Below are 23,656 nucleotides of genomic sequence, written 5' to 3' on the forward strand. Positions count from 1 at the left end.
ACAACATTGCTAAAGAATCCTGAGCGTGCTAAGAATTACGCTGACAACCCAATTTGAGATTATCAATTAGATTTGCAGTGTGGCTAATTTTCGCATGCTAGAGGTTACATTTATTAATACACTGGACCTGTTGTTCACAGACAGAAAGAACATGTGTACACATTGTGCTTGTTTCAACTGAACAAATTAGATGACTGCCATTCTCTGATTCATTCCCCAGGGCAATGCGCTGAACTTTCATACATAGAAAATAAAAGCAGGAGGAAGCCATTTGGCACTTTGAGCCTGCTCTGCCATTCATTATGATCATGGCTGATCCTTCGTCCCCCGTCCCGTCCCCCATATCCTTTGATCCCTTATGCCAAGAGCTATATCTAATTCCTTCTTGAAATTACTACTTTTTGTAGCAGTGAATTCTACAGATTTACCACTCTGGGTGAAGAAATGTCTCCTTGGCTCGGTCCTAAAAGGTCTACCACTTATCTTTAAACTATGACCCTAGTTCTGGGCTCCCCACCATTGGGAACATTCTGAATCTATCCTGTCTAATCCTATAAGTTTCTATGAGCACTCTCCTCACTCTTCTAAACTCCTATATAATCCTTACTGATTTAGTCTCTCTTCATATGACAGTGCCGCCATCCCAGGAATCCGCCTGGTAAACCTTTGTTGCATTCCTTCCATAGCAAGAACATCCTTGGATAAGGACACCACAACTGCACACAATACTCCAGGTGTGGCCTCACCAATGCCTTATACAATTGTAGTAAAAGAGTCACTCTGCCTGCTTTGTTGTTCCCTTTACATTAGGTATTCTTGCAATTGTCGTGATAAGTGCAAGACGAAAAGCTTCGAAAACATGTATTTTTTTCAGCAATATTTCAGTACAATCAAAAGACTTATTAATAATTGCCAAATTAATTTAAACTATTAATTGTTAATAAGCCCCTTTAGGGATGTAGGTGAAAATATTCACGAATAGACCTTTGAATGAGTAAAGAAGCAATTTATCAATTTTAAGAGCTCTGGGAGAATAGGCCTTTGACCTCCACGGTCTTTGCAGCACCTTTTCTCGCCTGAGCTGAGGTCGCACTGAGTTAATAGGAGGAAGGAAAGCAGAATTAGTTTGAATTCGCATTTACATATACCCAATCAATTCTGTTCATGTCACAATCATAAACATGCATCTTCAATGCCATAAGTGGCTATAAGTTAGCTCCTATAGCCTCTAATTGGCAGTTTGCCTACCTGATCAATTCATACATAAATAACGGTTACATAAAGTCATGGGGTCAATAGTCCAGCCACGTTGAACATGTCCTTTCTCCTCCTTGCTAGTTCCTTAATTTGGGGCCCCTTCGTCAGTTACAAATAGCTAAGAATACAGACATTGGGCAAAGGTTGCCAATGGCTCATTGTCTGGTTGTGGATCACTTGTTTTGCACAAAGCTTTTGCTACTTCAGCAGCAGACACTGAAATAACATAGAGGTCAAGAACATTGACAGAGGCGGCATCCATTTTGTATCTTGTGTAGTCCGTTCGGAGTTCGGAATTCTACCTCTTCAGGGAAAGAAATCTGCTGCCCTTACCTGGCCTGGCCTTCATGTGACTCCAGGCTCACAGCAATGTGGTTAACTAAGTGCAATGTGAAATGGGATGACAAGCCAATCAGTTCAAGGACAACTGGGGATGGGCAACAAATGCTGGCCTTGTTAACGATGCCCATACCCCTTGAATTATTTCATTCAATGGTTGGTCATGCACCAACAGACCGAAAACCGATTATGCTAAATTTTTAAAAATACTGCAGCCTACAATTATATTGCACCTTTAACATAATAAAACATCCCAAGGCGCTTCACAGAGCTATTCTAAAACAAAATATGACACCAAGCTACAAAAGGTCAGGGTGATCAAAAACTTGGTCAAAGAGGTAGGTTTGAGGAGCGTTTTAAAGGAGGAAAGCAAGAAAGAGTGTCATAGAGAGGTAGGGAGGTAATTCCCAAGCACAGGGCCTAGACAGCTGAAAGCATAGCCATGATTGCTGGAATGATTCAAAATCAAGGATGCTCAAGAGGCCAGAATTAGATAATAAATTCTAAATCATATGTCCTCGTTACCTTGGAGGTTTGTAGTGTTAGAAGATTTTAAAGACTTATGGCAGAGTGAGGCCATTGAGGGATTTGAAAATGAGCACAATCAGTTTGAAGTCAAGACAGTGCGTGGCCAAGAGTTAATGTACGTAAGCAAGCTAAGGGATGACAGAGGATTGGAAGTAGTGAAAATTAAGACATTACCGCAAAGTTTTGGATGACATCAAGTTTATGGAGGCTAGAATGTGGGAGTCCAACCAGGAATATATTAGAATAGTCGCAGTCTAGAGATAATGAGGGCATGAAGGTTGGATTTCAGCAGCAAATGAGTTGAGGCAGGATGAAGTCGGGCAATGTTGCCAAAGCGGAATTAGGCGGTCTCTGTGATGAAAAATGAAATGAAATGAAAATCGCTTATCAACACAAGTAGGCTTCAAATGAAGTTACTGTGAACCCGCCACATTCTGGCACCCTGTTCGGGGAGACTGATACGGGAATTGAACCCGCACTTGGTCTGCTTACAAGCCAGCTATTTAGCCCACTGTGCTAAACTAGCCCCTAAGCTGATATGTGGCAAGCAGCACATTTGGGCCCAAATATTAAGATTGCAAAAGGTTGGTTTAATCACTGCCTATTGCCTGGCGGAGAGAGGGATGGAGTTGGTAGTTGGGGAGCAGTATTTAGAGGTGGGTCCAAATATAATGGGTGTGATCTATCGGAAATGTTTGTAAATATCATTTCCGGTGGATTTGGCTGGGAGTTTCTCCCTGGCCCTGTTGGCGAGTTCCCCACTGCTATCTAACCACACTTAGTCACTTTTCCGAGCCTGGAGAGTTTAGTTCCGGGCTAGCCCACATTTAGAATTTTTTCCATTGCTAGGGAGCTGAACTCGCTATCCAGATCAGGCCACCATTTTAAAAGAGAGCCCCAATCTTTATTTGAGCATCTGGGTCCCTCACCCACAGGCGATGTCACCCCCCACACATACATGGGCATACCCCACACCAATGCCCACCTCCACCCCAAGTGAAGACACACTGCTATGGGGTCGCTGAGGGGCCGCCCTTTCCAGGCCTTCCCACGCCCCCTTTTGGCCCCCCCTCCCTCCCTCCCTCCCTCCCTCCCTTCACACCCCCACCCTTCCTTTCCCTCTTCATCCCCCCCCATATCCCTTCTTTCATGGGCATGGCCCCCCTCAGGCTCCTACCTTTGCCAGTGGCACCCTGGCACTGCTACCCTGGCAGTGCTCCTACTAGCCTGGCAGTGCCACATGGGCACATTGGCAGTGCCAAGATACAAGCATGGCAGTGCCGAGTGCCAGGGAGAGTCAGGGTTCCTGACCATCCAGGGGCCTCGAAGATTTCCAGGTGCCGTGATGTCTGGTCCACAATTATGTGAATCAGCGCTAATCAGTGTTTGTGTGACCTGTCACCGGGGAGCCGGTTAGATCACGGGAAGCAGATAGATCAGGCTTCCAGCCTTCCATCTCGCTGATGAGAAGGAGATTGCCTTATTTAGCCTCAATTAGCTTCCTGCCTGTCAGCTCAGTGGAATCAGATCCCGCTAGCAGGAGCGGGCAGTTTTAAATCACAAACCGCTTGCCGCGTGATATGGCTGCTGATTTGGGCCTCTCCCATGATCTAACCAGCCTGCATGGATATTCGCCTGGCGCAACGCAGCCGTTAGAATCATGGCCCAATGTTTTCAGTCTTTCCAGTAATTAATTAATTGTTGACATTTGTAGTCAGTTGTGTATAAATAGCCCAATATCATAAATGCACCATCAATATTGTCATGTACTTTACGCAATGTGGTTTGTAAACATTTCTTGTAATACACCCAAGTTATTAATACTATTGGTGTGATTTACAAGCATTAAGTTAACACTGTTCAATAGACCACATTTCAGAATGTCATAGAATGCTGTTCATTCTACACTTGAGCCTTTCAAATTCAACTGCTAATTGATGAGTAGAATTAATAATCAATCATTCATATGATAAATACTGTTACACTTAAACTTCTTTAAAATGGATATGCATTCCACTAGAATACAAAATGCCACTGTGTTTATGTACATCTTAATCCATCTTGGGCATTGGGGGGTCGGGGGGGGAAATGGTGTCAGTTACCTCAATTGGCTGGACGGCTGAAGTGTGGTGTGGAATGATGCCAACATTACAGATTGAATCTCCATACTGTCTGTGATGTTTCCTGGATGTTGCCTTGCCCATATGTGATGTGGAGAGGTGCCCCTCAAGCTATATAACTTATTGTCTCTCTCTTAATGGAGAGAGATGCTTATGGTCCTTCAGGGACCACACTTAATAGCCATTACCAATACAGTGTCTTAGCTATCCTTGGTGATTAAAATATTATTTATTTGGAAGGGACATTCAATTCCTTCACCTTGAAGAATGTTAAGTAGACTGGGACTGTACTCGTTGGAATTTAGAAGGATGAGGGGGGATCTTATAGAAACATTTAAAATTATGAAGGGAATAGATAGGATAGATGCGGGCAGGTTGTTTCCACTGGCGGGTGAAAGCAGAACTAGGGGACATAGCGTCAAAATAAGGGGAAGTAGATTTAGGACTGAGTTTAGGAGGAACTTCTTCACCCAAAGGGTTGTGAATCTATGGAATTCCTTGCCCAGTGAAGCAGTTGAGGCTCCTTCATTACATGTTTTTAAGGTAAAGATAGATAATTTTTTGAAGAATAAAGGGATTAAGGGTTATGGTGTTCGGGCCGGAAAGTGGAGCTGAGTCCACAAAAGATCAGCCATGATCTAATTGAATGGCGGAGCAGGCTCGAGGGGCCAGATGGCCTACTCCTGCTCCTAGTTCTTATGTATCCGATGGCGCCACACTAACCTCTACAAGGGCTGCCTTTGCCCATGGTTGATATTGGCTATTTGGGCAGCACAAGTGAATAGCACTGTGGCTTCACCGCGCCAGGGTCCCAGGTTCGATTCCCCGCTGGGTCACTGTCTGTGTGGAGTCTGCACGTTCTCCCCGTGTGCGTGGGTTTCCTCCGGGTGCTCCGGTTTCCTCCCACAGTCCAAAGCTGTGCCGGTTAGGTGGATTGGCCATGATAAATTGCCCTTCGTGACCAAAAAGGTTGGGGGGGGGGGTTATTGGGTTATGGGGATGGGGTGAAAGTGGGTCGGTGCAGACTCGATGGGCCGAATGGCCTTCTGCACTGTATGTTCTATGGTCTATATTTGATGCTGCTTCAACAATTCTGTGTTGAATTCTCTCACCACCCAGAACAGCAGAATGTGCGTGGGAAGACTATCACATCCAAATTCTATTCTAAGTCACACACCAAGCCGACTTGGACATGTAGTCGACTAATTCCTTCAGTTTCACTGTATACACGTTCTAGAATTTTGACAATCAGCAGCATTCGGAACATAATATGAAAAATAGGAGCAGTAGTTACAGTCTCTTGAGCTTGCTCCACCTTTCATTGTAATCATGGCTGATTTTCTGCCTCAACTGCATTTTGCGGCCTGCTCCCCATATCATTTGAGCCCCTGAGAAATCATAAATCTATCTATCTTGTCCTTGAATCAATTCATGATGGAGCAACCACAACATTCTAAGAAGTCTTACAACACCAGGTTAAAGTCCAACATGTTTGTTTCAAACACTAGCTTTCGGAGCACTGCTCCTTCCTCAGGAGCAGTAACATTCTCGGTGAGGCAATTCCACAGATTTATGACTGAGTGAAGAAATATTTTCTCATCTCATATCAAACAATTGACCCATTGGAGGCTGTTTCCCTCGTGTTCTAGATTCCCCAGAGTATGTCTACCCTATCAAGCCCCTTCAGAATCATTGACATTTCATTGAGGTCATCTCTAATACTTCTGAAGACCAGAGGAATGTGGGAGTATCTTCACCATGTGCAATACAGAGGCTGAAGAGGGTGGCTTCCCATCACCGTCTCCAGTATCTGTGGATGGGCCATAACTGTAGATCTTGCCAGAGGCATTCACAACCTAAGAATTAACTTTTTAAAAAGGTTTTTGGATGCAAATTGACTCTTGGAAAAAAAGATGCTTTGATTTCCTTCCGTTATTTTCTGTAGACATTTGCCTGCAAATGGTGTTAACATTTATGGCATAGGCAGGTGTCATGGATACCATTTTATTTTGCAAAAGCAACAGATCATGAGTGTCTAACTCAGTTCACTTTCATTGTTCTGCAGAGTGCTTAGCACATTACAATGATGTGTGAATTGCAGATAACAGATTAACACTTCATTCAACTCATGCATTTGCAAATACAAGCTGTAAACGTCACCAAATCTGGCTTCTGTCTAAAGCTATACTAATCTAACGCTAATGGCTCAGATTTTGTCATTATCCTGTGAAAGTGACAACAACTTGTGGCATTAACGCATGCACAATTAGGCACGGAAATCCAAAAATTGTTGTCAGTGACTCCCTGCTGCTCCATTGGGTAGAACCTGGTGTTGTAAGACTTCTTACTGTGTCTGTAGGATATAGAGTGTACTGTTGAAGTCCCTGCACATGGCAATTTTAGAAACCACTGAACTGACATGAACTTACCCTCTGTGTTGTTATCTCACTATTTAAAACTCTCAAAACATATTTTTGTTGGGGGGCGGGGGAGATTTTGTGGAGAATGGAAGAGTGGGAAACGTGGCACTCAGGGTTCCTGAGTTGAAGGTGAAATTTCAAACATACACATCAGGGACAGGAGCAGGCCATTTGACCCTTCAAAAATGCTACATCATTTAACAAGATAATGGCTGATCTAATTGTAACCTCGACTCCATATTCCTCTTATCTCTGATAACCTTCCACTCTCTTGGATATCAAGAATCTACCTAGCTCTGAAAAGGTGGAAGCAGAGAGGGTGGTGGGACATGGTAGGGAGGGCGAGTTGTGGTTGTTGGTTACTTATTTAGTTATGATGTGATCTGTTTGTTCTCTTTTTGGTCTTGCTTTTGGTGGTGTTTTATAAATACCTCAATAAAAATATTTATTTAAAAAAAATAATCTACCCAACTCTGCCTTAAAAATATTCAAAGACTCTGCTTCCGCCACCTCACCTTTTGAACTAGAGAGTTCCAAAGACTCACCATGCACTGATCCATGAAAATTCCCCTCATCTCCGTCTTAAAGGGGATTCCCCTTATTTTTAAAAGTGACCCTTAGTTCTAAATTCTCCCAACAAGAGAAAACATCCTTGAACACCCCTCAGGATCTTTTATGTTTTGTACAGGCTGCCTCTTACTCTGATAAACTCCAGAGGATTCAAACCTAAACTAACCAACGTTTCCTCACAAGATAGCTTTAGTAACTTGAGGGCGCCACTGGTAAATGAACATGAATTTATTAAACCATTTATAGAATTCTGCTCGAAGCAGCACTTCACTCTCAATACAATCCTTGCTGGAAGAACTAACCACACCAGGCATTGCTTTGGACCAGCTGTAGGTACATAATGATCCCCAGGTGAGTGGCCTCCGTCCTCTATCTGGGGAGCTTGTACTCCACCAGTCCCACGGTGAGATCAATGATGGTTTCCCTGTGGTCCTAGTTGGGGGGGGGGGGGGTGTTATAACTCCCCTCCCTTTCCCCCCCACCCCCCCAAAGTCCCCATTCAGCCGCCAATGGTGGGAGCGTTCTACGCCCCTCTGCCCGCAGCTGGGCTTCCGCTTGTTGCGGCTCTGGATTGGGTGGAGTGTATCGATTTGCCGACCGTTGTTTTGTGGCTGACCGCTAAAGTGTTACCGCTGGGAGCTCAGTCCGCAATAACGCTGTCGTCTGCTGGAATAGTTTCCTCTGCGTTCATGTCGGATTCTGAGTCATCCTCCTTCTGCTGGATCATTGTGACTTGGTCAGCTGGGTCCCCAGGTTGTGGGGCGGTTCCTGGCGCAGCAAAGCAGCCAATACTGTTGGTCGGGTGTCAAGCTGTATAGGTTCCCGCTTCATCAGGTGGTCTAAGTGTTTGTGGTGGACCTTCCCTTGAATCCAGACCTCGTATGCGATTGGACCCATTCATTCCAGTACTACTCCTTGGAGCCACAATGTTCCATCACCAAACTTACAAGCGTAGACCACATCCCTGGAATAAATGTGCGCCCAAGCATCCTCAAGTCATGGTGTTTTTTCTGCTTTTCCTGTTGTACCCCTATCTTTCTGCTGAGACATGGAAACATCAGACTCAGCTGGGTTCTGGGTTTGCTACTCATCAATTGCTCCCCCAGGTGATTTCCGTCACATGGGGTGTTATGTGATAAACAAAAAGGAACCACACCATTGATCACGTGGATTGCTTTTATAAGACCCTCTTGAAGGTCTGAACTGTTCTTTCTGCTAGATAATTGGAGGAGGGATTACATGGAGCGGTCGGAATATGCCGAATGTCATTCCTTAAAATAAATATGGCAAATTATTTTTGCGAGTGAACGGCATCCCATTAACCTTCACCAGGACCGACCTCTGGAATTCCAAGGGTGCTAAAAATGCCCCAAAGCTTCTCTATCGTGGCCCTGGAAGTTGTGGAGGCCATCTTACTCGCCTCTAGCTACTTCGAGTGAGCATCCATGAGCACAAGGAACACGGAGCCCAGAAACGACCTTGCAAAATCCACGCAGGCATATCCATGGGCATCCCGGCAATTCCCAAGGATGAAGAGATGTTGGAGCGAATTTCTGATGCTCCTGGCACGCGGGCAGCTGCACACAATGTCCCATCGATACCGGGCCACCAGGCATACTGCAGGCCAACATTTTCATTTTAGGTGCCTACGGATGGCCACTGTGAGGTCCTGTAGCAGGGATTCCTTATCAATGGGGTGATGACCACGCGGGCTCCCCACAATATAATGCCATCTTCTTCATTGAACACGGCGAACGGCTGTAGGGTTACCAGAAGGGCCTCCATTTTCCTGCCGCTCAACAGCATGAGACAAAGCTTCGCCAATCCCACAACTTGCTATGCCCACGTGTGCACCTGAGCAGCTGCCACCGGGAAGGTATCCATGACATTGTAATTACCTCATCCGCCACAGGTGGCGATGCAGTGCTCGCAGGCAATGACAGATGACAATCTGCAAAAGCAATTTGCATGCTCGAGCATTGCTGGAATGAATATTCGTACGCAGCGAGCAGGAGCGTCTGATGTTGGATCCTTGCCATTGCAATTGGTGGGATTCCCTTATCCTCCCTGAAGAGGCTGAGCAGTGGCTTGTGGTCGGTTTCAATGACAATGTCACCATAAACGAGATGGTGGAACTGTTTATCCCAAAGATCACCGCCAAGCCCTCTTTCTCTATCTAAGCTTTCGTCACTCTGCGTCTGCCAGAGTTCTCGAAGTGAACAAGATGGGATGCTCTGTGCCGTCGTCCCATCCATGGGCCAGCATGCCCTGGTGCCATAGGGGGAAGCATCGCTTGTCCAGATTAGTGGTCTAGCCAGACCATAACGTGCAAGAAGCTGCATGGAGGACAGATGCTTTTTAGCAGCAACAAATGCTTTCTCTAGTTTTGTGAAGGATCATCCTCCAGCCAATCTGGCATATAAATCCTTTACCCGGGGCATTGGATCTCAGTCTAGTCACAAAGCCCTGTTCACCATGAGTTTAAATTGTCGCAGAGATGGACAGTTTTGTTGGGATTCATTACTGGCACCATAGGCTCAGAACATTCTGAAAACTGAACCGGGCGTATAACCCCAGATCCTGCAGGCATGAATGTTCCGCATCGACTATCGCCGTAATATAAGGGACAGGCCTTGCCCTGAAATATCAGGGTTGAGCCGCAGACTCCACATATATTTGGGCTTTGGCCCCCTTTATCCATCCCAGGCCCTCCTGCAACACCTCTGGGTATTTACGCAGTATGTCGTACAGACGTCCGGTGCCCATTCGAAAGACCTGTTGCCCATCGAAATGGAGGATTCTTAGCCAGTCTCGACCCAATAAATTTGATCCCGGTCCCTGCACCACAACCAACGGAAGGTGATCCGACAGCTGCCCATGCACCACCGGAGTCACAGTGGTCCCCACGATCCTTAAAGTCTCCCTTTGTAGGTTGCCAATCTCGCTTTGGTATCGCAAAGTATCAGTGGCATGATCCATGCATGAAGCCACCGAATGTGTGGAGGTCCACAATGGAGACAGCGCCCCCAGTGTCCATTTCCATCATTGCCGCATGATTACTAACCTGTAGCGTGACTCGGATTGGTGCTACCTTTGGAGCGGTGGCACTGTTCAATTGCATTAAACTGTCCTCCTCATCCAGGGTGCCCACGTGCAAATCCCTGGTTCGCAGTGATCTGGGTGGTCGTCGTGGACGGAGTTCACTGTGTCAAACCTGACGGCCCTGACAGTCGCAAGCTTGCCTCCCACACAATTGGAAATGCGGCCGGCTGTCCCCGCCATCCTTGGGGAAGCTATCTAACCGGTCAGAGGTAGCACCTGAGATTCTAACCCTGTTGTGGAATTGCCTCTGAGACTGCCCCTTTGGAGGAAATCTGGTCAGACAATCACCATCCCCTGATGTTGAGGAGTTCCGAAAGAAAGGGCGAGTGAATCTATGGATGGCATTGTCCATGGACCCCTGCATCTCCTGCACTCTTTATCCGCATGCTCCCGAGAGATGAAATGTGGCCCGTTTCAAATCTAGGGTGCGTTCTGCCAATAGCTTCCTCTGTATGGCCGTGTTGTTGATGCCGCAAATGAGTCGGTCCCTCAGCATCTCCGAGAGGAACGACCCGAACTCCGTGTTCAGTCGGACGTCTTAAGCAGGTCAAGAAGTCAATAACTGATTCGCCTGGACACCGCACTACTGTGTTAAAATGATACCGCTACATAATTATGGAAGGCTTGGGGTCATAGTTTTCCAAAAGCAATGTGACTAGCTCATCACAATATTTGGAGTCTGGCGCCTCCAAATAAGCCAGACTCTTTATGATCCCGAAGTCTGGGCTCCACAAATGGTCAGGAGGAGGACCTTCTGACTGTCTTCCCCTAAATGCCCTTTGCCTAGAAAAAGTACCCCGTGCGTTCCACATACTGGTTCCAATCTTACAGGCCTGCGTCGAAGGCGTCCAAACGGCAGATTAAATGGTTACGACGTTACATCTCAAACAGCAACTCCAAGCAGTTGTATGAGTGAGTCTGGAGTTTCTTTTAATCTTCATCACCAGTTTAGTAACTTGAGGATGCCGGGGGTAAATTAAAATTAATTTATTAAACTATTTACAGAGTTCTGCTAAAATCAGCATATCACTCCCATTACAGTCCTTGCTGGGATAACTAACCACACAAGGCCATGCTTTGGGAGAACTTATAATTTAGTACATAACGAGCCCCAGGCGGGAGGTCTCCACCCCTATCTGGGTGGTTGCACTCCATGGGGGGGGGGGGGGGGGGGGGATCAATGATGGTTTTCCCGTGGGGGTTATGACAACAATCACAATTAATTAACCTCCCCATGGAATTTCTCTTGTTGGAATGTATTTATTCTGTATATTCTGAAATGTCCCTTTAAATGTTACATCTCTATTGAACTCACCCCACCCCACCCATCATCTTTTTCTTAGCTTCCTGTCCTGAAATGCCATGTGCCTTTAATATTCAGGACCCAAAATATGTCATCCTGCAACCACGTCTTTGTCAGGTCCTACTTATTTATTTTTATTTGCGCTATTAGTTCATATGTTTTGTTACAAATGCTACGTGCATTCAGATACAAGACCTTTAGTTTTGTTCTTTCATTATTTTTACAACTTCTAGCCTTATCTGCTAATTGATTCTTAGATTTGTAATTGTTATCCTTTCCTGTCCTATCTGTTTTATCATTTCCTCTAGAAATCTTTCTCTTTTGCCTTCTCTCTACTCTTTGATTAACCACATCTTCCCAAATTGATCCCTTCCCGTCAGTTCAATGACTCTGAGCCAAAGCTCCTCGACCACAATCACTTCAGGCATCTTTGTCCTAGATCACACTGACATCCAGGAGCTCCCATATGCTGCAGCCATGACAAATCACCTGTCCTGCCTAATGTGTTTCTATTAACTAAATTACTTTATTCATTATTTTTCTTTTTTTATATGTCTTATTAACTTTACTACCAGTTTGTGTATTATTTTTAACCGTGGCTATAGAATAGACCTTACACTAGCTAAATGCTCAGAAAACAGACAGGTTCTTGCCCTGAAATGCAGTAAAAAGCAATTCCTACAGGATGGAAAAGTTAGAAAAAGTAATTGAGTACCATCTTCCCCTCTTCACCTTACTCCCTTCCCCAACTCCCAGCACTCTGTTCAAAGTTGCACTCCGTGCTAAGTTGCTATGAGATGCCTGTAGTTATATTTATTGGAACTAAACCACACATGCAGAAAAAACAATTTAAACTGGTTTCCTTAATTAACTAATTTCAGCTGCTCGTCAATGGAGTCCTTGAATATCCCTGCTTAAGCCTGGATGAAATTTTGAATTTCAGCAGTAAATTTCAGTTAGGTATTAAATGCAAACAAAATTACATTTTTTGAAAGAGATTAAGATTATCTCACATGCCTATCTCTCTGCACTCTGTTCAAAGTTTCACTCAGTTCATTTTACTGATGGTAGTTTGCGGTGCAGAAAATTTAGGCCGGAATTTGCTGGCCCCATCACTAGTGGGCATCGTTGCAGGCAGGATGGGAAAATTTGGAGAGCTGTTGACATTCAGTGGCACACCAAATTTTACTGTACTGCCCACAATGCTGGTATTGGGGCCAGAAAAGTCCATCAGCAGCATGTTTGTGGTCTAACCTCACAATGTCCTCTGCCAGGTTCCACTTGTCATACATTTTGCAAGTCATGAATACTCATTAGCGTAATGCATTATTTTAATAAAGTCCTACTTTCAAGATAAAATCCATGGCACATGAGCATTTCTGGTTCACGTTTATTTAAACATGGCATGCACTAATCTGCTGTGTGCAGTTTGGTCTCTGGGCAGTGGTTTTTCTTGTTGAACTCTACAGTACAAAGGAAGGGAATGGGAGAATGACAGCTTTTATTGAGGCTCAGCATCTGCATGAATCAGTGGTGGGGTGTGGCATTAGGGGCATGGACGAATTAAAGAGGAATCCATGAAAGGCTCGAGGGTGGGTTTGGATGCATGGAGGAGTGGGAGATGAATCTAAAGAGGCACAGAGTGTGGGATTGGGAGCATGTAGGAGCAAAGTGGAAAGGGCATGGTGTCCTGGGTGTGATGTGAGGGTGATGGGGACAATGTTAGGCCAGAAAATGAGGGGCCTAATGAGTTGTGTCAGTACTGTGAACATGTGGGTCCATCTCAAGGTTTTGGCTGGCAGAGTCCTTACAGGGCGTTGAGTTCATCTGCAACATTTCAATTATCGCCACTGAGGGTGATCTCAAAAAATGCCCTTATTAACTTTACTACCAGTAACTAAAGTACTTTTTCTAATTTTTCCTCTTTTTTATATGTCTTATTAACTTTACTACCAGTTTGTGTATTATTTTCAACCGTGGGTATAGAATAGACTTTACACTTGCCAGATGCTCAGCAAACAGACAGATTCTTCCCCTGAAATGCAGTAAAAACCAATTCCGACAGTTTGAAAGTTAGAAAAAATAATTGAGCACCTTCTTCCCCTCATAGAAGTGAGGGCCAGTGGTGTCTGCGAGATCAGCCATGGCCCACAAAGTGATGAGTTCAATACTGGACAGTAACATTCAATAAAGAATGAACCAAAAAAATGACATTGTTTCTTCAGGAAATTCCCCTAATACCCTTGCATACTAAACATGGGGCATGCTAGTGTGTTTACATCACTGACTAAGCTAGTCTCAATAAATAACAATGATGCACACATGAATAAAGTGAAACCAGTGTAATGTAAAATATTTACAAGTGAAGTTTAAATTTTAAAAAAAGCACCTATGCCATATTTTTTGATCAATAAGCCTAACGTTAATGGCAATGGAGTTGGGCAGGAAGGCTGAGACCATGATGCAAAGCCTCCCTGTTTGACCAGGAGAATCTTTTATAGATTGCCCAGAGCTGCAGCATTGTCAGCTGACTGTGCGTTTCACCACAGAAAAGCATTCGCTGCTGCAGAATCGCAGCATTTCCTGTGCATTTGCTGCCATTTTAAATTTAGTTGCAATTGCATGGGAATTGGGGAAAAAACAAGAGACCGGAAATGGCACCCACTTCCTGTTTGGCTAACTGGCACACCACTGATATTCTGCCCATTATTTATTGTTGAATTGGGTAAAAGCTCCGTGTTCAACATCGCACCAAGTCATGATTGCTGGATAACATATCTAACTGGAAAATTAGTTTTTCATTTTTGTAATGTTAACTTTTCCCATTATGATTCCATAGTTTTTAACTTTTTAAAACGGCTGAATATGTCCATTCCTAAATATCTCTCTTTACTTAAATACCCATCTTTATTTTTCTCTCTGTAAAATTTATATGAAAATTCTTCAGTGTGATTGGCTACTTACAATGTTTGATGGCATTTACTGTTGCTGGATCTTGTTTACATGGTGCAAAATGCAAATTAACATTGGGAAAGAAAAATCTGTGTCACAGAGATTGCCGAATCTTTGTGGGCCACACAAAATCTGCAGCATACAATATTGCTTCGCAACAGACCACAAAATTCTGGCAAATTGGAATAGGAGTGGTCATTCAGCCTCTCCAGTCTGCTGCACCATACTGTGAGATCATGGCTGATTAACACATTTTAGTAACTGAGGAAGCCAGTGGTAGTGGAACAAGGCTTTATTGAACTATGTACAATGCTCTGCCCATGGCAGTAACTCTCTCCCAACCAGTCGCTGTTGGGACAACCAACAGCTCTGGGCCCTGCTTGGGACGGATTTATAGAGGTCTAACCAGCTTCAGCTGGGTGGCCTCTCCAACCTCGGAGGCTCACAAGTCCCACGGGGAGACTGACAATGGTCTCGCCGTAGTCCTCGTGGGGGGTTATGATGCACATCAATTTCATTTTCTTGTTTTTTCTCTAGGTCCCTTGATAACCTTACCTAATAAAAATCCACCTATCTTGTAGTCTACACAATAAGGTGTAGAACATGTGCAGAGCTTTCTAATCAAAATCTCTCGCATAAAATACACTGTTGGGAACTGTTGTAGCAGAATTCATAATTATAAATCATGCAACTGATAGCTGTGAGCCCAAGAGACATATGGCAATAGGAGGCACTTGGCAATGCAAGTGGGAGGAAGAGGCAGTTGGCAGCAGGAACACGAGGCACACTGCTATGGGGGTGAGAGGTAGTCAGCAGCGAGAGTGGGCTGTAAATCTTCCAATAAGAACAAGAAACTGTATTATAATTTACCCAATGAGGTAGGAGCCAGAACAGCATATGCAGGTGTTCTGAGTCATATTAACTCCTTGTTGCTCTGCAACTGATATGTTTTACATTTTTATCTCTCCTTTTTTAAATAAATTTAGTGTAGCCAATTATTTTTCTTTGCCAATTAGGGGGCAATTTAGCATGGCCAATCCACCTAACCAGCACATCTTTGGGTTGTGAGGGTGAAACCCACGCAGACATGGGAGAATGTGCAAACTCCACACGGACAGTGACCCAGGGCCGGGATTCGAACCCGGGTCCTCATCGCCGCAGTCCCAATGCTACCCGCTGCGCCACATGCCGCCCAATGATTTACATTTTAAAGCTGCGGAATAGAAGCAGCCATTTTAGGCTTGATTTAACTCTGAGGTTTTGAATGAGTTAAATTTTAGCCCAAGAAACACTTAACATTTAAATCTCCATTCCAAAATGATTAGAAATGGAGATGAAACACATTGGGTGCTTACTGTTGCATGCTTACTATTATCGGTATACTTCTGCTCCAATGAGCAAAGAAGAATTGATGATAAATTGTCATCAACTTGAAATATTAACTGTATCTTTCTCTACAAATACTGCCTGCCTTGCTGATTGTTTCCTATTTTTATTAAATTGAAGAAGCATTATCTAGCTAAATTCTGGGACTGAAACTGCAAATAACTAATGCAAAATTAGGCACATAATTGGAAATTAATGATTCCCAATGGAGTTACGAACAATAAAGCTGTGGAAATAGATAAAGAGTGAAAGATAATAAAGGGTGCTGGACTGGAAAAGGGTGAGATTAACAAATATGTGAGTTAATGAGAAGAATAGCGCAAACGAGGAAATTCAGCAGTAGTGGTCAGTCATTTGACTTGAGATGAGTGCAATACAAATAGATGTTGTCACATCTATTATGCTTAAATTACATTACACAGGTAAACAAATTAGTAAGTTCCAAGGGCTACACTAGAACTAGTTTTGAACACGCGACTGAACAGGGTTAGAATGACCAAAAATGACGCTTGCCGTCATTACTCCACTGAAACTGACAGCAACATCGGCAATCCACACATGAGTTGAATAATGTGGAAATCCAGAAGTTGCTGTCAACGATTCTGTTCTCCTCTGGCATTTTTGAGGCTCCCTAGAGTGCAATCCCCAAACAATTGGCAAATTAATGAAATTGTTATTTCAATGCTGTTAGTCTTGCTGTGAAATCCCTTGGAAAAAGTTATACCTTGTTGGATGAGGTGTAACTGTAATTTAATTAGGATACAAAGTTCATTATTACTACTAAACACCCTCACTGGCCTGAAAAACCTACTTTATATTTGTGGAATGGGCTCCACTATGGGCACAATTCCACTAAATGGGATGAAAGTCCCATAGCGAGCGCTTTAGCCCCGTGTTTCCCAGCACTTGCAGCACTGAGAAACACATGGCTATAAAATGCAACTCATGTTAAATAAGGGGGCCTCAATGGGGAACACACGGCCGAGTCCACACATACACCGTTTTCTACACCGAGGAGCTTTGCTCACTGGAACTCCTCAGTATAGCAATAGACCCCCGACATGACCCCTGACCACTACCCCAGACCCAATGCACTATGGGAGCTTGTTGAAGAACATCCATTTGCTGTCCAGTGAAACCTCCAATAATTTAGATTCAATTTCCAGCCATAATTTCAAATGAGTAGTTAAGCTGCCCATTTTATGTGGAGGGCCAAGTGCCGCAGATGAGTGCAACATATTGACATTCATTGACTTAAGAGTGTTTTGCTATTTACAAATTAATCTTGTGCTCTATTGTATGAGCAAATTCTTATTCTAGTTCATGTAATTAAGCAACAATTCTATCTTAATTGTTCACAGTGCAGAAAAGAAATCAAACTCGCATTAAAAAGCTCTTAACAAGCTGAAGGAAAGGTACCACTGTCCAAGATGACAATTTCTATTTCTTTCAATTCAGGAGTTCAGCCAGTCGTATTTTGTTTTAATCATCTGAAGGCAATTTCTATAAATGGTAGTCCATTCTACAAAGCTGCTTCATGATTTGTGAAGAGTGTATTTTTTTAATTGGAAAGCTCTTATTATGGACCCCAAAATGATCACTATGTTTGAAAGTAAAGTAACAATACTTAAGCTGGTATTGTTGTAGATCATGCATTGGTTGCAGATTCAGGGAATTAATGCAAGAGTACCGTAGTCTTGCAAAAAAGCTATTCGCTCTCAATGCTGTTGAAGTATAATATAAGTATATATTCTACTATTTTATTCCCCTTCATTTCTTGCCCCTTTAACATGTTTGGAATACAACTTTTCTGCATGCCATGTGACTTCTGCCCAGAGAATGATTTGCTTCCTGTAACCTCTGTCAGTACTGTTTAACTTGGTCATATTTATTGAAATATGTTATCGATTTCTCTTTCTACAGAAAAATACAACACATATGTGACTCTGAAAGTTCAGAATGTGAAGAGTACAACCATTGCAGTACGGGGGAGCCAACCGTGCTGGGAGCAGGATTTCATGTTGTAAGTTTGAAATATAAAAATGGGTAGTGGCGGCCCTGAGAGTTTGGGGGCAGTGGCGGAAGCATATGGGAGTGCAGGGAGTTTTGGTGTGGGTTCCAATCTGTGGTAATCACCGCTTTGTACCGGGGAGGATGCATGGTGGGTTTCGGAGGTGGCAGAAAGCAGGGACTTAGAGGCTGGGGGCCTGTTAATTGATGGGAGCTTTCCCTGTTTAGAGGATCCGGAAGAGGAGTTTGAATTGCTGGGAGAGTATGGGTTTTGGTATCTGCAGGTGAGGGATTTTGTGCAAAGGCCGGTTTCGACCTTTCCGCTTCCACCAGCGCAGGGGATACAGGACAAGGTAGTTTCTAGAATGGGGGTGGGGGAGGGGGAAGGTATCGGAAATCTATAGAGAACTTATGGAGTGGGAGGAAACCCAGATAGGTGAGCTAAAACGTAAATGGGAGGATGAGTTGGGAAAGGGGTTGGAGGCGGTCTGTGGGAGGATGCTCTGAGTAGAGTCAACACGTCCTCATCATGCGCCAGGCTCAGCCTGATACAATTCAAGGTGGTTCACCGGGCACACATGACGGTGGCCCGGATGAGCAGGGTTTTTCGGGTGGAGGACAGGTGTGTGAGGTGTGCGGGAGGGCCCGCAAATCATGTCCACGTGTTTTGGGCATGTTCGAAGCTTAGCGGATTCTGGTAGGGGCTTGCGGATGTCATGTTCACAGCTCTAAAAACGAGGGTGGTGCCGAGTCCAGAGGTGGCAATTTTTGGAGTGTCAGAAGACCCGGGAGTCCAGGGGGCGAGAGAGGCTGACGTTTTGACCTTTGCCTCCTTGGTAGCCCGGAGATGGATCTTATTGACTTGGAGGGACTCGAAGCCCCCCAAATCAGGAGTATGGGTTAGTGACATGGCTGGGTTTCTCGGGCTTGAGAAAATTAAGTTCGTCCTGAGAGGATCAATGTTAGGGTTCATTCAGAGATGGCAGCCATTTATTGACTTCTTCTGGGAAAATGAAACTGTTAGCAGATTCAATTAGGTGGTGGGCAGGGGGGGGAGGGAGGAGTAAGGGAGGTAGGGAGAGTTCGGCTTTTTTTTTGTCTAGCTTAGGTGGGAACAGTGGGAGATAGAAGGGTATGTTACGCACTGAATTATGTTTACATTTGTATTTGTATCGTTTGTTGTTATAAAACCATAAATGCTTTAATAAAATATTTGTTAAAAAAGAAATATAAAAATGGGATAATAGAACATAATGCTGATCCCCATAAGCATAGCAATGAGGTATGAGCTCCAATGCACATTATTGTGTAAATTGTAATGAGCATACAAAAGACAATCTTGTTAAAGCAAGCATGCAATATATCTCTGCGCCCTTTTGATTTAAAAATAACATTGCCATTGTTGATTTGAGATGCAGGGAAGATGTTTTGTTAGCTATGTGTAGCATCATGGTAGAGGTAATGTGATGACTCCTGTGTTTGTAATGAGGGGAGTTGTAAATATTATCAAGAAATTAGCCAAAAGGGCAGCACGGTGGCTTAGTGGTTAGCACAACCGTTTCACGGCGCTGAGGTCCCAGGTTCGATCTCGGCTCTGGGTCACTGTCCGTGTGGAGTTTGCACATTCTCCCCGTGTCTGCGTGGGTTTCGCCCCCACAACCCAAAAAATGTGCAGAGTAGGTGGATTGGCCATGCTAAATTGCCCCTTAATTGGAAAAAAATAATTGGGTAATCTAAATTTATAAAATTAAAAAAAAAAGAAATTAGCCAAATAATCTTTAAATGATTTGTAGATTACCATGTTAAGTAATGCTGTCAATTTACTTTTTATGAAAGGAGGTTGATCTTGTGATGAAAGCTTAGGCTATAAGTCTTCACACTGTCAGCAGATTGAAGAAAACTACCATCTACCTGGGCTGGCTGGCTTTGCAATTTTTCAGCTCGTACACAGTGACATTGAAATTAAAAATAAATTTAAAGCATACTTCTGTAGTCACATCAATCTTGGATGAGATTTTATGCATCAAGGCTCATGAGCGCTACTGATGAGTGCACCCATTCATACTCTCTATAACTGAACAATACGAGAAAGATGAATTATTCAAAGTGCTGTGCTTGACCTGCAAGAGTATATGAATGCTTGTTTATCAATGAATATCAATCCCATACTAAGAGTATAATCTGCATATTCAGATGATTATACCGAATTTAAGGGTATGTTAATATATGAATAGTATAAGAAACTTTGCTTTCTGTTAAATGGGGTGTTTAATCTGTTGTTTTAATTGTATTGCCAGTTTGGATGATCTAGCATCAAGTCATTATTTATTTTACACATTTCTTTCCATCTCTTGCTTCTATTGGAATCTTATTATTTTTAGTGACTTAAAAATCAACTAATTGAGGTGTCCATATTCTTTCTAATTTGGCTCCCCTTCCTAGCTTGCTCCTAGAATCCTATGTGATTAATAACGTGACTAAGATAAAAAATTAATGGCTCCGTTAAAATAGTGAACAGAAGAGAACTATGCAAACACTTTAAGCATTTGTCTACTAATATTAGTAATAGCCATATTGTCCCACTGAACTACAAACGTTTGAAGCTTCAAAGAAGGTAATTTGCTGCATGGTGTATGTAATAGTGTTTTCTAAAAGTAATCTCACTAACTTGTACTTTCTCTGTGGTGATGTATCTTTGCTAGTTTCAAATACTTATCCAATTTTTCTTTAACGTTGTAAAGTCAATGCCTTAATCGCCCCAGTACCCAAACATTTCCTCCTGTAGCAATCTGCAATGTTTAAGAAATTCTTCCTAACCTTTTTATTGCTCATTTAGAGATCATTTTACATGGTGATCCTTGAATACTGACTCCCAACCACCAGAAATATTATTTTTATATTCATACTATTAAAACCCACCATACCTTTAAATGCTTCTACTCCATTTCCACTTGACTTTCTCTACTCAGTGGAAATACTTCCAGTAACTTGTGTCTTTCCTCATAACTTGCAGCCTTCCATCTTTGGCATTGTTATGGTGAACTATGCTGACTATGTTCTGTGCTTTTAACATCCTTACTATAATGTGGCCCCTGAAATGGCAACTAATACGCTGTGACCTAACCAAAGTTTTGTACAAATGTTATTATGCCTTCAATACTTTCACAACTTCTAAAACCCAAAATGATATTGCTGTTTTTATGGCTTGATCTGCCTCCACTTGTACTTTTAGCAAATTATAAATTTGACTCACTAGATTTCTCTGAGCATCCATGCCCTTCAAGTGCTCATTGCTTATTTTGCCTCCCCAAAATTTATTACCTCATATTTATCTACATAAATTGCAGCTTCCATAATTTAATCATCCTGAAGTCTTTTGCAATCCTGCTTTATTTTTGCTAAGGCATAGACAGAAAAAAAAGCTGTCTTTTCCCAAATGCAAATAATCCATATGCAGAGAATTCCCCTCCATTAAATAACTACTGCATTGCCTTTGTACCACATGCCTGAATGTTTCAAACTAGGCTCATGCGCGATACTGACCACAATTGACGTTAGACCAGCAGGTCAACAGTTATCCAATTTATCTTTTTGCATTCCTCATTCTAAGGTGCTATATTCTAAGGTGCTTCAAAAATGTAATGAGAATGAAAAACAATGACTAGAGTGTTTGCTGGTATCTTTCTGACTTATTTCAACCAACTAGGGTCAGGCAATCAGGGCTTGATGTCCACCTTGAGTTATGTGAATTTTCTTCAAGAAATAATTATTTTTGAACAGTTATCCCTCAACGTGTTCCATATCCTAGGTTTTCAGTTCCATCATTGTTTGTAAATAGATTAAAATATTATAAGGCTATTTTTATTATGCTGTGTTATGTATGTGACATTCACCGCACTTTAACATAACACACGTGCACAATATTTGGCTTCCAATAAATGAGAATTAAGTGTACTTGTTACTTTCAGATGGGGAAGCATCTGTTCATATGTTGGATAGTCATATCACTCCATCCGGGGGAAATATGCTGACAGTCATTGACATAGCTAATGCTGTTTGCAAATTAGTTGAGTTGATCATGGAATTACTTCTGAAAGAATCTATTGTGCATTCGTACTGATATAAATGTTTACATTTTGCATGGATGATAAAGCTAAAGCTGAAAGTTTATTTTCAGCTACTGTCGCTTCTTTATATTTTCGTGATGGACGCTTACATTAGGAATGGTCCTTTTATTTTTGCTGGGATGCTGAGAATACATGATGGATGTATTAACCAAAGCCAATTTTTAATGGCTCTTTTACAGGTGAAATACTTCAGTAGTAAGCATAACTGTTCATTCTTACTAATAGTGAATTCTTTGAAAGCAATTGGTAAAGTTTTATGCAGTAGAGTTAATCCGTCCTTGTGGAATGAAAGAAAATGAATTGGGTTCAAAATATTTGGACAAATTACGAGTTATTGTTGATTAAATTGTATAATTATCGGTTAAAACAGATGAATGACGTTCTTTACTCGTGTCTTAAACTGATACCTAAACTAAAGGTCAACAACCCCTCTGAGTAACGAAGGTTATAATACAAACCTCAACAAGGATGTCTGGCAAAGCATAGGCTCTGACTTGGATAAATCCCAAGGCTAAATAATCAGAAAATAGCTTGAAATGTATACTGGCATGGCATCAGTTCACAGAAGGAAGGATCACCTTCACTTTATCCTCCATAGTATGGATTAGAACCCATATATGACTTCCCCTCATTTTTTTATTTTTAGTATACTCGGATATTCACCATCATACTTCTATTTCAACTTTTTGAACCACAATGTCAAACAGAATAGACAAAGCATTTGTTGGTGGAGGAAATCATTAAGTAATTGAATATCTCTCAGGGCTACGATCAGCATCCTGTCTGTCGCTGAATGATTTGCACTGACTCATACATGACTGATGAAAATTAAATGATTCTTACGAAGAAACATTGAGAAGGATCCTCCATTTGGGAGACTCCGTGTTGATGCCGGGACTAAATTGCATGTGGCTCGCATTTCCATTGGGGGCGCTAGTCAGGGAGTAACTCAGGACATGCTAGTGGGCCAGCAGTCTGCCTACGTGAATCTAGAGCAATTCCTATTCCTGCCAGTGTCTGATTCGCTGAGACTGGAATTAGTGTTGGAGAGCTGACAAGCTGGAGCTGCTTATAAGCACTCCACTCCACACACTCTCATTCCAGCCTCAAAGATGGAACTGAGGAGACCTGCACCATGATTTCTGGACAGTGATCTGGATCGGATGCTGGATGAAGTGGAGGAGAGATGGGACACTCTATTCCCCAGTATGGGCAGGAGGCTCCAGCATGCCATTTTGAACCGGGCCTGGGAGAAGGTGGGAGAAGGTGGGAGAAGCAGTCTATACTGCCAGCCTGACTAGGTGGACTGGCACCCAGTGTTGATGGAAGATAAATGACCTCCTTAGGGCAGCTTGGGTGTGTCATCACCTCTGTTCCCCTGGCATCCCTCACTCCTCACATTACCCCCCTGCCCCGCCCCACTCCCCTAGAGGCTAATTAAAACCCATCTGCCTGCATCTTCCTTATATCCCACCCTCCACCAAACCCCAACACCTGTATTGTCCAATTTGGCCTTGAACACTCACCTGCCACCAGCTACGG

General features: G+C 43.1%; 1 protein-coding gene across 14 annotated transcripts in view; it reads left to right on the forward strand.

Annotated features, from left to right (window-relative positions):
- Window positions 1-23,656, forward strand: part of LOC119953729 (protein unc-13 homolog A) — a 482,106-nt gene that overhangs the window by 136,209 nt on the left and 322,241 nt on the right. For all 14 annotated transcript variants that reach the window (XM_038778280.1, XM_038778279.1, XM_038778281.1 and 11 more), the window contains exon 3: window positions 17,901-18,000. In XM_038778280.1, the coding sequence (XP_038634208.1) occupies window positions 17,901-18,000 (100 nt within the window). The remainder of the gene's footprint in view (window positions 1-17,900; window positions 18,001-23,656) is intronic.

This window comes from Scyliorhinus canicula, chromosome 18 (assembly GCF_902713615.1).
Source record: "Scyliorhinus canicula chromosome 18, sScyCan1.1, whole genome shotgun sequence".
Lineage (NCBI taxonomy): Eukaryota > Metazoa > Chordata > Chondrichthyes > Carcharhiniformes > Scyliorhinidae > Scyliorhinus > Scyliorhinus canicula.